We start from the raw sequence: 12,220 nt of genomic DNA, 5'->3' as shown, positions 1-12,220 counted from the left end.
TTCAAACCAAGACCTGTGTGGGTGGCTCCAGAGTTTGTTGTTTGTTACCACCCAACCAATGCTTATTAATGACTGAAATAATCATCATTGCCATCAGTATTGACCTTGAAAAGTTAAATGATTCCTCATTCCAAGTGCATTATTTTTAATAGCAGCTAACAATTGTTGGGAAATTGCTATCTGTTTTATGATCTATTGCTTCATTTTCTTCTCCCAACACCATTATGAAATAGTCAAATTCCTACATAGGCTAAGTTATGCTTTGTTAATTAGTCACTTCTAAATTTCAGTGGCTTCCAGTCCCAGAGATTTAATTCACTTTTCAAGTTTGGTATTTTTTTCCTGGTTCTTCTGCTGTAGGAACAATCCCTGTCTAGGATGTTGCTGGGGTTACAGCAAAGGGAGAAGGAGAGAAATGGGTGGTGGTTCCTGAAGCTTCTGCTTGGAAGCAACATAGAGCATGTCCATGCCCACTCCCTGGCCTAATTGAGTCAGTGACCAACCTGACATCAAGTGGGCGGGGGATAATCCCCTCCCAGAGAAGCAGCTGATATCTGAGTAATACAGTCTACCATATTAGTATCCTCATTGGACAGATGAAGAAACTGAGGTGCAGATAGGGTGAGTACTTTACACACGTTCCCCCAGCGAGTTAGAGAAGGCTCCGTGGGACTCCAGGACCCCAGGAAGAGATTAGGCCTCCTGATGCTGCACAGGCTCAGTGGTTACTCAAGAAATATTATTTTATTTCCACTTCTACTTACATTGTATTGAGAGACTTTATTCTGTGTCATTGGTTTTTCATGAAAAACCAATGTTTAATTGGTTTTTCATGAAACAAACATTGAAATACAGTGTATGTATAAATTTCCAAAATGAAGAAAACTTGAAGGGAAATTTTTTGGTATTTTTTGTTTAATTTGATGATGGTAAAATTATCCTACTATAAATTTGGTTTGGGGTCCCCAAAAACATTTTACCCGAGGACTCTGTATGCCTAGAATGTCTACCCATAAGATTTAAACCAATTGAGTCTTATTTTGTGCAACCCAGGTTTGGGAGACCTAAACTGGGAGACATGTCCCCTCTCTCTACTGCTTGTTAACTTTGCGATCTGGGACCAGGCTTTTGACATCTCTAAGCTTCAGGACACAGGATGAGATAGCAATAAATAGCTGACTCAGGTTGTTGTTAGGATTAAATGTTATATTTAAAGTGTTTAATAAAGTTCCCAGACCATAAGTGGGAATAAAATAAATGGTAGCTACTATTACTAATTTTCATTTTTGGTTAGGAAAAGTTTTTTGGAAGTTACAGTGTTTTAAAAACAATACCCACATACTATATGTCATAACTTACACTTTCATTCCATATAACATCTTTGAAAGATAATGTACTAAATCCAAGTCTATTTCAATTTTCTTTACAGGACCAGATGCAAAAAGGACTCTTCATGAATTTATTAATGACCAGAGAGACAGGTTTCTACTTGAGGTAGTAAAAATAATTTCTTTCTCCCTGGAGCCAAATAGAAGACTTCCTGCATAGCATTGCTAAATATTTACCTTAAATACCTGTATTTTTCCATTACTTGTCACAAATCATTGACTGAACAGATCAGTTCATTTCTATATTCATTCATTTGAAAAATGTTTGTTGAGTGCCTTCTGTGTGCCAAACAGTGAAGAAAACAAAGACTTGGCCTTCAAAGAAGTCTGGAATCCTTACAGCTTTGACTATACCCACTTGTGCCAGAAGGACATGCCAGATCCCCATGGGAGAATGTCTTATAAAAATAACAGAGGCTTTATCCTACCATCAAAAACCTTTAGCTAGCAGGCTATATAAATGAAAACATGGTTATTTAATATTGTCCTGTCCGTATTCATTTACCACAAATGAAGCAGAGACACCAAACATTTAACAATGGGAGAATAATTACAAAAGAAATTAATTGAATGTAGTTTACTCTTCAGCTGTCAAGTATCTAATGCTCTGGAGGAAGATCATCTGCCTTTATTAGGGTCTTTGATGTGAATGAGTAAGTGAACTCGTACTTGACTTTTCATAACTTCCCATCACACATTTTAGAACATAAACCACTTGACTGCCAACTGCAGTCAACGTGAAAGATTTCACTTGAAGTTATAAATATAAACCTGATGCCTTTGTTTGTTAATTATTATTTTCTGGGTGTGATTTGGACCTTTATCATAAAATAATACTGACATAACTTGACATCGAGGGCAGTTGATAGATTTGCCAGAATTATAGGTCGTTTGTATTAAATGTGCCTCATTCCATTTCTTTACTATCTCCTCCTTTCCTCACAACCAGTTTGGTGAGTCCCAAAGTGACTTAGTGGAATCCCTTTATCAAAAAGACTTGTATGTAGTTTTTTTAAAAAATGACTTTGTCCAAAGAAAGTCTGGCTTTGCTCTTGACTTCCAGCGATTATAAATAAGGATGTCTTTCTTTAAGGTGAAGCTGGTCACATCTGACAGTCTTAACGTGACTGACAGAAAAACCAACAATGTGACTTAAAGCGGGGGCTTTGGGACAGGACTGGGGACTGAAGGCTGATCAACCACATGGTCTATCAGTGAATCACGTCCACCTAATGAAGCCGCAGTGAAAACTCTGGACACTGAAACTCAGTGGAGCTTCCCTAGCCAGCGACACTCTGTGTGCTATGGATGTGTAGATGCAGGGAGGGTAACGCATCCTGATTCCAGGGACAGGGAATCCTGGAAGCTTTGCAATTAGAACCCCCCACACCCTACCTGATGTGTCTCTTTCTGTAGCTGATTTTAATCTGTATTCTTTCCTTGTATTAAACTGTGCCTATGAGTTTTATGAATCCTTCTGCAAAATTACCCAAACTGAGGGTGTTTTGAGGAACTCCTTGAACTTGCAATTGGTGTCAGAAGTGAGGGCAGTCTTGGGTATGCCCTTCAATTTTGCAGTTTGACTACCTCTGAGTCACTTATAATAATTTTCGAAAAATGGATTGGCTTCATGGCATCTTTCCTTCTTTGTTTCTTCCATCTTTTCTTCATTCTTTTGTTTGTGGCAGAGTTGGGACCTGAAGTACCCCTCTAAAAACTGTAAATGTTAACGTATCATGAACTTACTTTTATGAAAAGCTGTTACCCCAAGATATGGACAACTTGATGGCAATAAATTTGAGAACATAGATGAAATAGACAAATTCCTTAAAAGATGTGAACTACCAAAGCTTACTCAACAGGAAACAGATTGTTATGGTTTGGATGTGAGGTCGCCCCCAGAAGCTCACGTGTGGGACAATGCAAGAAGGTTCAGAGGAGAAATGATCGGCTTCTAAGAGTCTTAACCCAATCGGTGAATTAATCCCCGGATAGGGACTGATAGGGTGGGATGAGGTGAAGAGGTGGGAATTGGGGCGTGGCTTCGGGGTACATATTTATATCCCACAGTGGAGTCTCTCTCTGCTTGCTGATCACCATGTGAGCTGCTTCTCTCCACCACACTCCTCCTCCGTGGTGTCCTGCTTCACCTGCAGCTCTGAGGAACAGAGCCAGCCTCCTACAGGCTAAGACCTCTGAAACTGTGAACCCTCACATAAGCCTGTCCTCCTCTACAATCGTTCTGGTTCTTTTAGTCACAGCAGTAAAAAAGTTGACTAAGACACAAATTAGCTGAATTCTTTTATGTCCCTTAAAGAAATTGAACTTTCCATGGGCTTTTTGCACCTAAAACTTCGCTCCTGCTATCCTCTTCCCCGCCCTCACAACCTCATCTATTCTGTACTCAGGAGACATCCGTTCCACTTTTCCAGGTGCTTAGGCCAAAACCCTGGCATTCTCCTTGGCTCTTGTCAGAGTCCACCTCCAATAGATGTGTTCGAGAGAGATCCACCGCCAGACTCTGCTGGTACCACTGTTGTCCCAGCCATTGCCACGTCCGCATGGTTGTGGTGGCTTCTGATCCGTGGCCTCCTCCTACTTTTGTTCCCTAGAGCCTCTTCTCCACAGTAGGAAGATCATGCCCCTCATCGACCGAAGCCCTGGCGCGCCCCATGGGTTCCTGGCTCTCGACTTGCTCCTCCCTCCCTCCCTCCTCGCTCCTCCAGCCACAGTGGCTCCTTGCTGCTCCTGAGACACACCTTGCTCAAGGCCGCTCCACTGGGGGCTCCTCCTTTCAGAGGGACCATTTCGCCACAGATTTCCCCTCTTCACCTCTTGTCCTCTGGCACTCGTTTCTCCTTTTATCAACTCTTCCTCTGTCACAATGGATGCTCCATAGAAGCGATTATGCTTATTTTGTTCACCACTCGATGTGCTTAAAACAGTACTGGCACACAGTAGGCACTCTATAAATCCTTGATGAGTAAATTAATGGATGAAATCTTTTCGTTATAAACTTGGAGAGTCTTATTATTGGTTGTAATTTCCTAAAATTAACTCATTTCTTCTTCTTCTTCTTCTTTTTTTTTTTTCTTTTGGTACTAGGGATTGAACCCAGGGGTGCTCAACCACTGAGCCACATCCTCAGCCCTTTTAAAATATTTTATTAGAGATAGTGCCTTGCTAAGTTGCTGAGGCTGGCTTTGAACTCGGTGATCCTCCTGCCTCAGCCTCTGAAGCTGCTGGGATTACAGGCATGTGCCATTGTGTCTGGCAAATTAACTCACTTCAATATTTTAAGTTCTTGCATATTATCACATATGTGGCTTTGTTTTATAATCCATTTTTTTTTCATGTGCGGCATCAGAAACCCAAGCATATTCTTATATTCTGTACCAAAAAAATAGGTAGATATCAAATTGTCCTTGGGGATCCAAGCAGGCCCCTTTGGGTCCGGTTAAAGGACATGGAGAAATACTTGCCTGGTACGGTGGAGTTGACAGTGCTACCTCCCACCGTCTTTCCTACTGGAAGAGAAGCTGGTAGCCTTTGTGGCTTTAGACAGGCCAGTTGCCTGATCTCCAGAAAGAATGGGAGGGTAATAGGACGGCCCTCCTCTTTGGAGACATAGGCAGCAGCTATGTTTTATTGTGGGGCACAGCTATTTTGGTACAGCAGAGTCTTTTCATAAAAGTAAATGAGAGGAATTCCTCTCCCTTGTGCCAATCCCTCAAAGTAACATTCCTTCATGAAATAAAAGCTGTTACCCCAAGATTTGGGCACGCTATTATTTCTAATGCAAACAATCACTTACTGTATAACTTATTTCCCTCCCTGTGTTATGAGACTGTCGAAATGTATTTGAAATGTGTGCTAATGTTCTTGACGGATTTTCATTTTCAATATTCCTAGTATTGTCTGTCGACCAAAAGAAGCACAATTAAAAAGTTTGAAAAACACATAGCAACAAAGGAAAGACAACTTAGAAAGGCAGAAAAAAAGCTCGAAGATGATGCAATGGCCTTTGAGGAGTTCCTTCGAGAAAACGATCAGAGATCTGTAGATGCTCTCAAAATGTTAGTGTCTTCACTCTGGCCAAATCCTGGTCCCCACTTTGACATTATTTCTCAGAAGACAACACAACCCAAAACAAACTGACGCATCTCTGTTACTTTTCAGTGCAGCACAAGAAACACTAAACAAACTCCAAATGACAGCAGAGCTAAAGAAAGCCAGCACTGAGGTACAGGCCGTGAAGAGGTGAGGACAGGCGCCATCTTCTCATTTTCAAATTCTCACCTCCCACTGGAAACTGCTCATGCCTGGCTAGACCTAAGTGGGAGCAATCCCTATCCACTGGTGATTTTATAAGTGTGAACAGATTTAAAATCAGTAAGCTGTCAATGAAGGACTAAATCTGCCTGGGCATCAGTACTTGGCCACTCTCTGAAAAGGTTCTCTAACTTGTAGACACAGAAATAAAGAAATTAGTTGAAAAGAAGCAAATCAATGTTAGAAGTAAACAATAAATTATCTTCTAAGTGCCCTTTCTTTTCTGCATCTTAAGACATATTTCCCTACTTTTTAATACCTCCAAAATTAGAACTCATTTTACAATTGCCCTACAATTATAATTGATAGTGATTTTTATATTTGTACTTATACTTAGTAGAATCTAGCATTGCTATTAAAAGTCAAGATCTATAATGAGAAAAACTAGAGGAGCAGGAGTTGAGAATAATTAATATTACTGCACAGTCCACTTTTTAAACAAATTTTTTCCTTTTAGTTATACATGATAGTAGTATACTGTATTTTGGCATATTATACATACTGTTTTTTTTTTTTGGTTTTTTGTTTTTTTTTTTTTTGCTATCAGGGATTGAACCCAGGGATGCTTAACCAGTGAACCACATCCCCAGCCTGTTTTATTTTTATTTTTTATTTTGAGACAGAGTCTTGCTAAGCTGCTCAGGGCCTCACTAAGTTACTAAGGCTGTCTTTGAACTTGTGATCCTCCTGCCTCAACCTCCTGAGCCGCTGGGATTACCTGTCCACCACTCTTTTTGAACCTGTATGTTTCCTTGTATAGTTGAGGAAACTTGCTTGAACTAAATTTGAAACATCTAAAAAATTTCTGTCACCATCCTGGGACACTAATTTCATGATCGAGGAGACACTATAGTTTGGGTATCAGGTAACACTGAACTTTGTCTTTTTTCTTTTTGAAAACTGGATGTTCCTCTTTCTCTGGGACCTCATTCTAGACTTGTAACATCCTAGATATTTTTGGAAGGAGGGAAATAACTTGTCTAAAATGCCTCCAATGAACTGGATGGTAGCTTCTTTGAAACCAAGTACACTAACAAAATATGTTTCAAATTCATTCTGGTTACAGCAGCCTCTTCTATTTTAGTTGAATTTACTCCAAAATGGAGAATTCCCTTCCCTCCTTCACCCTGCAGTGTAATTAGAATAGTCTACCTATTTAAAGGATATTTGTGGAATGAGAGTCACAGCCTTTGTTTGTATAAAGCACTGCATTCCTACACAGTGACCACCTAATGACACTCTCCAAACAGACCTGCCAAAGCACTTTCTTATAGCTTCCTCGTTCTAGAAAGGTGCAAAAGATAATGGAAGTAAGCTTAGGACTGAGCCAGGGATCAGGCCCTCTTCCTGTTTGTGGGCAAGATGGCCTGAGGAGGTCTTCCAGGAGGTTGGGCTGGGGACATATTTACCAAGGGAAAAGGAAGCCTTTGCAAGGAAGCCATGTAATGTCAGCCAACTTTCACACTGTTCCTTGTGGCACATCCAGGAGGATTTCTATCCAAAAGGTTAAGCTGTGGTAGAGTAAAGGGATCCCATCATCTTCCAGCTATTGAAACACGAGCTAGCCATTTGCCCATCCTCCAAAACCCTCTCACAGCAGGGCTGAAGGATGTCTCTGACAGATAAAGAATAGAAGCCGAGGATATTGATAAGATGCAGTATCAGTAGCGTGCCTATGGGGGTCTGAATAAGGAAGGCTCAGAAAGATCATCTCCTTTTCACCCTGGCCGTCCTTCCTTGTTTTACGTATTGTCTCCTTGTCCCTTTTGTGGCATGACTGTGATAAAGCAATGTGAAGCTGGAGCTTTTGTCCAGGTCTCTAGGTATTGTTGGCAAGATCTTGGGCATTGGAGTCAGAGGGACCCAGGTTTGAGCACTTGCTCTGGTGAGCACAAGGTGACTTGCAAAGTCATCCATTCCACCTTCCAAAAGTTGGTGATAATAATACCTAGCCTTCAGTACTTAGTGGAGGATGAAATTTTGTCTGTAGTGCATCCTGCGAATTGCCTCTTAAAGTGTGAGTATCCTTTCTTCCCCTTACGTAAGTGCCTTTTTTTTTTTTTTAATCTGTCTAAAGCATAATGTGTTTCTCCCAGAAATAAGCAGAGAAAGATTGTCATCAGCTTAGTGAGAATCACTGGTCAAGTTCGATTCAGATGACATTCCCACAGGTTTCTTTCTTCTCATATCTTATTGAAGCCTATATTTTTATGGCTATATGTACAGTTTTTGACAAGTACATTATTAGCTACATAATCAAGATAATGAATTTTGTGAAATATTTTTAATGTATATGCTTTTACACAGATACATGTAACCATATCTTTGTTTCTTTTGAGTAGTGAAATAGCAAAAACAGAATTCCTCCTTAGAGAGTACATGAAATATGGATTTTTTCTACTGAAATTGTCTCCAAAACAGTGGCAAATCCAGCAAGCACTAAAAAGCTCATCAAAAAATAATGCCATCATTCCAAAAATATTAAGAAGTAAGTTACATGTTTTTTTGTTTGTTTGTTTTTGGGGTTTTGTTGTGGTTGTTGTTTTTGTTGTTTAGTGCCAGGGATTGAACCGGAGGTACTTAACAACTGAGTCACATTCCCAGCCATTTTTGTATTTTATTTAGAGACAGGGTCTGGCTGAATTGCTGAGGGTCTCACTAAGTTGTTGAGGCTGATTTTGAACTGGAGATCCTCTTGCCTCAGCCTCCCAAGCCACTGAGATGGGCATGAGCCATTGTGCCCATCACATGTTCTTAATTTTAATTAAGTCAATATTCTTGATTCTAAAATACTCTGCTTCAATGTTTGTTGTTTGTTTAAATAATTGGGATTTTAGAAACAAAATCTGGACAAGGAGTCCCATTATCTTTGTTACTATTTATTGTTAATTTGGAAACTCGGGTTAATTTTAGATATAAAGCAATAAAAATAAATACATGGAAAAAGAGAAAATATTTATCATTTGCAGATGATATGAAACCTTAGAAACCCTCCCTAAAAAATTCAGACTATTTATTACTGAAGAATTCTATAAAGTGAATACAAAGTCAATTATACACATTAATCTAAATAGACTTAAATGATTAGAAACTATACAAGAAAATTAAATCCAAGAAAACACATACAACTATAATGTGTGCAACCTGGAGATTTGATAAATATGAAAATATGTCATATTTTTGGACAGGAAGACTGATATTCTAAAATTACTGATTTTTCTGAAATGAATGTATACCTTTCATGGAATTGTAATTAAAATGTTACCACAGATTTAACCCAAGGAGTTGGATTTGGGGGTGGGGAGAACTTTACACAATAACTCTGAGGTTAATCTAGGGAAAAAAAAAAACAGCTTTGAATTAAGAGGATAAGGGAGCCAGGAGTGGTGGGTCATGTCTGTAATCCCAGTGAGTCGGGAGGCTGAGGCAGGAGGATTGCAAGTTCAGGTCTAACCTGGGCAACTTAGCAAGTCCCTGTTTCAAAATAAAAAGGGCTGGGATGTAGTTCAGTAGTAAAGTGCCCCTGGGGTCAATCCCCAGTACACAGTGGGGGGAAAAAAATAATGGGAGTTTACTAATCCTTTAAAACAGAGCCACAGAGTCAGTGATTAGAATACATGCTATTGGCATTAGGAGATCGGCTTCAATGGGACCAGAAACAGACCCATAACATAGAGGGATTTAATAAGTGATCAAGAGGGAACCACTAATCAAAACGGAAGACTTGCACTTCCAGTAACATTAGAGTAAGCAGGACAGACTTCCCTTCCTGCCTGCAAAAAGATTTCAGGAACTGGATAAACGTTAAGAGACAAGAGTCTTTAGACACTGGCTATCAAGCCGCAAGCAGAGTGCTCCCTGGGAGAGGCCATCCAGGTGACCACACAAGGAGACAGGAGAGGCGCAGGTGGAGCCCAGCAGAGAACTGAAACCGGCAAACTACAAACCAGGGACAACTCCTTGTGCAGAGAGCTGGTAGACGCTTCCCAGCACACCCCTGGAAGCTGCTCTGCGCTGTTCACGCGTCTCTGACTGTGCCAAGTGTGAGTTAGTGAGACAGTTTGGGAGGCGCTGAGCCAGGTGATGACACGTGGTTAAAGTTTTGACCAAGACAGACAACAATCAAAAAAGAAAATGGAGAATTACTTGCATTCAACAGCTTAAGATTTAACCTCTCAGACTAGTCATCTAAATAGAGGCTGTTCAGAGCCCAGTGGGCCTCTGTCCAGAGGTGTCGATAGCTAACCCTGGGATTTCAGGATTTATAGACCGACCCTGGAAATGGTGACCTCCTAGTGCCCCAAAACTCTGTTCTCATCCCTCTGCCTACTGCAGAGACCATCCCTGACCATTTGCTCAGTATCTTTACTGGTTACCTTGTCACCATCTTTTATTTCTGTCCCTAGACGTTTTTACAATAACTGTACCTTCTCACTGAGACAAAGCTCTTGTTCTCAGAAATGTTTCTCCCCTTCTTTCTCTCTCTCCTCTTTATTTTCTATTTCTAGATGCCTCGCTGGGTTCAAATAAAAGAGAGGACAGCATCGATGTGGTAGAGACATTAGCTTCAGACGACTATTCTACGGCAAGAGGGAGCCAAGGTAAAAGTCAAGATGTGCAACTTCACTCCCCTAAGTAAACCAGAGAACATGTCCCCATCCAAGTGGAGGACTCAAGAGCTCACTGGAAAATAGAGGTTGTCCCCATCATCCTTATCCTGGGGAGCCAGGAGTTCTGTCCTCTCCAAGGTTATCACAAAACTCAGAGAGGTGCGCGTGAACAGCGCAGAGCAGCTTCCAGGGGTGTGCTGGGAAGCGTCTACCAGCTCTCTGCACAAGGAGTTGTCCTTGGTTTGTAGTTTGCCGGTTTCAGTTCGTCCCCTGTGTGACCCTCACGAGAGGTAGGGCAGGCTCCCTCATTCCTCTGGTTTAGGGCTCAGGAAACCAAGCCAGTTGCAACCAAGTGACTGTGGTTGGCCAGTGATTTGGGGAACCACAAATCACTTGGGGGAAAAATAGAGCAGCGCCACCATGTCATAGTCAATTCCCAGAACTCTTTCAGGCCCCTTCTGGGGAATTGGCTTTCCTTTCTTCTTGCTCCACCATAGCTGCAAGCCAGAGATTTGACTCCAAGGTTTTAAGATTATTTATCTTGGCAGCCAACACTTGAAAATTAGCAGATACAATGAAAACATCTGGATTTCTATATTCTCTTGAAAACCAGAAGACATGAAGTCTCGGGTCAAGGTGGGAACTTCTCCATGAAAGGGGTTCTCCCTCTCTGGTGGGCTTAGTCCCTACCAGACCCCCGTCCCTCCTGTACCTGCCCCATCCCATAGACTTTTGCGTGTGTGATCCCCCAGTACTGGCTGACTCTGGTGACTCCTTTTCTCCTTTATCCTGGTACCAACCAGCAGGTGTATTTAGTGATCCAGTAAAGTCAATTTACCTGCCCAGAAATGACCCTGGAGGGTCATTTGAGCAGGATGCCTGTACATTCGGTCAGCTGATTGGAAAAGGCAATTCTTTTGGCTCATGAGGCCAGTTTGGACTTATCCTATTTAGGACATGTTACTTTGCCTGTTGGGGAATCTGGAGTAAGGCGTTGGGATGCGGGGGTAGAAGGAGTAAGTGGTGGCATCGAAGTTCTCTTCCCTTTGAAATCTGGACTATAGAGGTTGCTAAGTTTAAATAACACCACTTAGCGATATTTTGAGTAACACGTGTCCAGCATCACCTGAAAGCTAAGGCAGTGATTTGTAATGGTGGTGGGGTCCTTCTTCCACTCCCCCGACACCTTCCCTTCGCTCACTATGGAGGCATACAGTGTGTGTCAAGAACTTTTCAATACCTGACAAGAAGGTGGATGCAACATAGTTATGCATCCAGAAGCACACGATACAGTGGGGCAGGTGACATAGTACAGATAGCGGTGAAGGCTCTGGGGCAAAAACTCAACATGTGACATCTTCTAAAGACATTAAGAAGTCTTTTTAGGGAAGGTTAGATTTGAGCTGAGCTTCAAAAAATGAATAGGAGGAGCTTTCCAGGTAGAAGGTGGGAAAAGTGAGGCCCTTCTCGGCTTCAAGGCAGAACAGCAGGAAGAGGGATGAAGGGCAGGGAGATCTGGGGCTAGTGAATGAAGAGACTCAAGACCCTTTATGGCCACTTCTTACTTTGAGACCAGGCTTGGGCCCAAACCTTCATGTGTGGGAACAAGTGTGCACAGGTGTAGGGAAACAAGTGCCCAGGGGCCTTGTCTGTGGCTTGGGGGGATCCCTCCACAAGATAGTGTGAAGCACACACCATTTTTACTTTCACATATATATATGTTTTAGGTAAAAACAGAAGCATGGTGAATATTTTATAATTTCCACCCCCGTCTGTGGCTTTCAGTTGTCATAGCCTACTTCTGACAATTCACTCCCCCTCCATCCGGCCACTGTGCCTTTGATTGAATAATTAGGCTTGGAGCCCAACTTCAATAGAATAAAAGAGCTC

General features: G+C 41.6%; 1 protein-coding gene across 2 annotated transcripts in view; it reads left to right on the top strand.

The window, feature by feature from the left end:
- The first annotated feature begins 599 nt into the window (after positions 1-599).
- Ccdc38 (coiled-coil domain containing 38) overlaps positions 600-12,220 on the top strand; it is a 27,748-nt gene continuing 16,127 nt past the window's right edge. Inside the window, exons 1-6 of one of the 2 annotated variants that reach the window (XM_047551709.1) lie at positions 600-621; positions 1,430-1,494; positions 5,301-5,464; positions 5,568-5,648; positions 8,063-8,208; positions 10,229-10,321. In XM_047551709.1, the coding sequence (XP_047407665.1) occupies positions 5,406-5,464; positions 5,568-5,648; positions 8,063-8,208; positions 10,229-10,321 (379 nt within the window). In that variant the 5' untranslated portion in view covers positions 600-621; positions 1,430-1,494; positions 5,301-5,405. Of the gene's footprint in view, positions 622-1,429; positions 1,495-1,994; positions 2,042-5,300; positions 5,465-5,567; positions 5,649-8,062; positions 8,209-10,228; positions 10,322-12,220 lie in introns of those variants that run through there. The other variant, XM_047551710.1, reaches the window with a different exon arrangement.

The sequence above is a fragment of the Sciurus carolinensis genome, chromosome 4 (genome assembly GCF_902686445.1).
Source record: "Sciurus carolinensis chromosome 4, mSciCar1.2, whole genome shotgun sequence".
Classification (NCBI taxonomy): Eukaryota; Metazoa; Chordata; class Mammalia; order Rodentia; family Sciuridae; genus Sciurus; species Sciurus carolinensis.
This window is presented reverse-complemented; position numbering and strand designations above follow the sequence as displayed.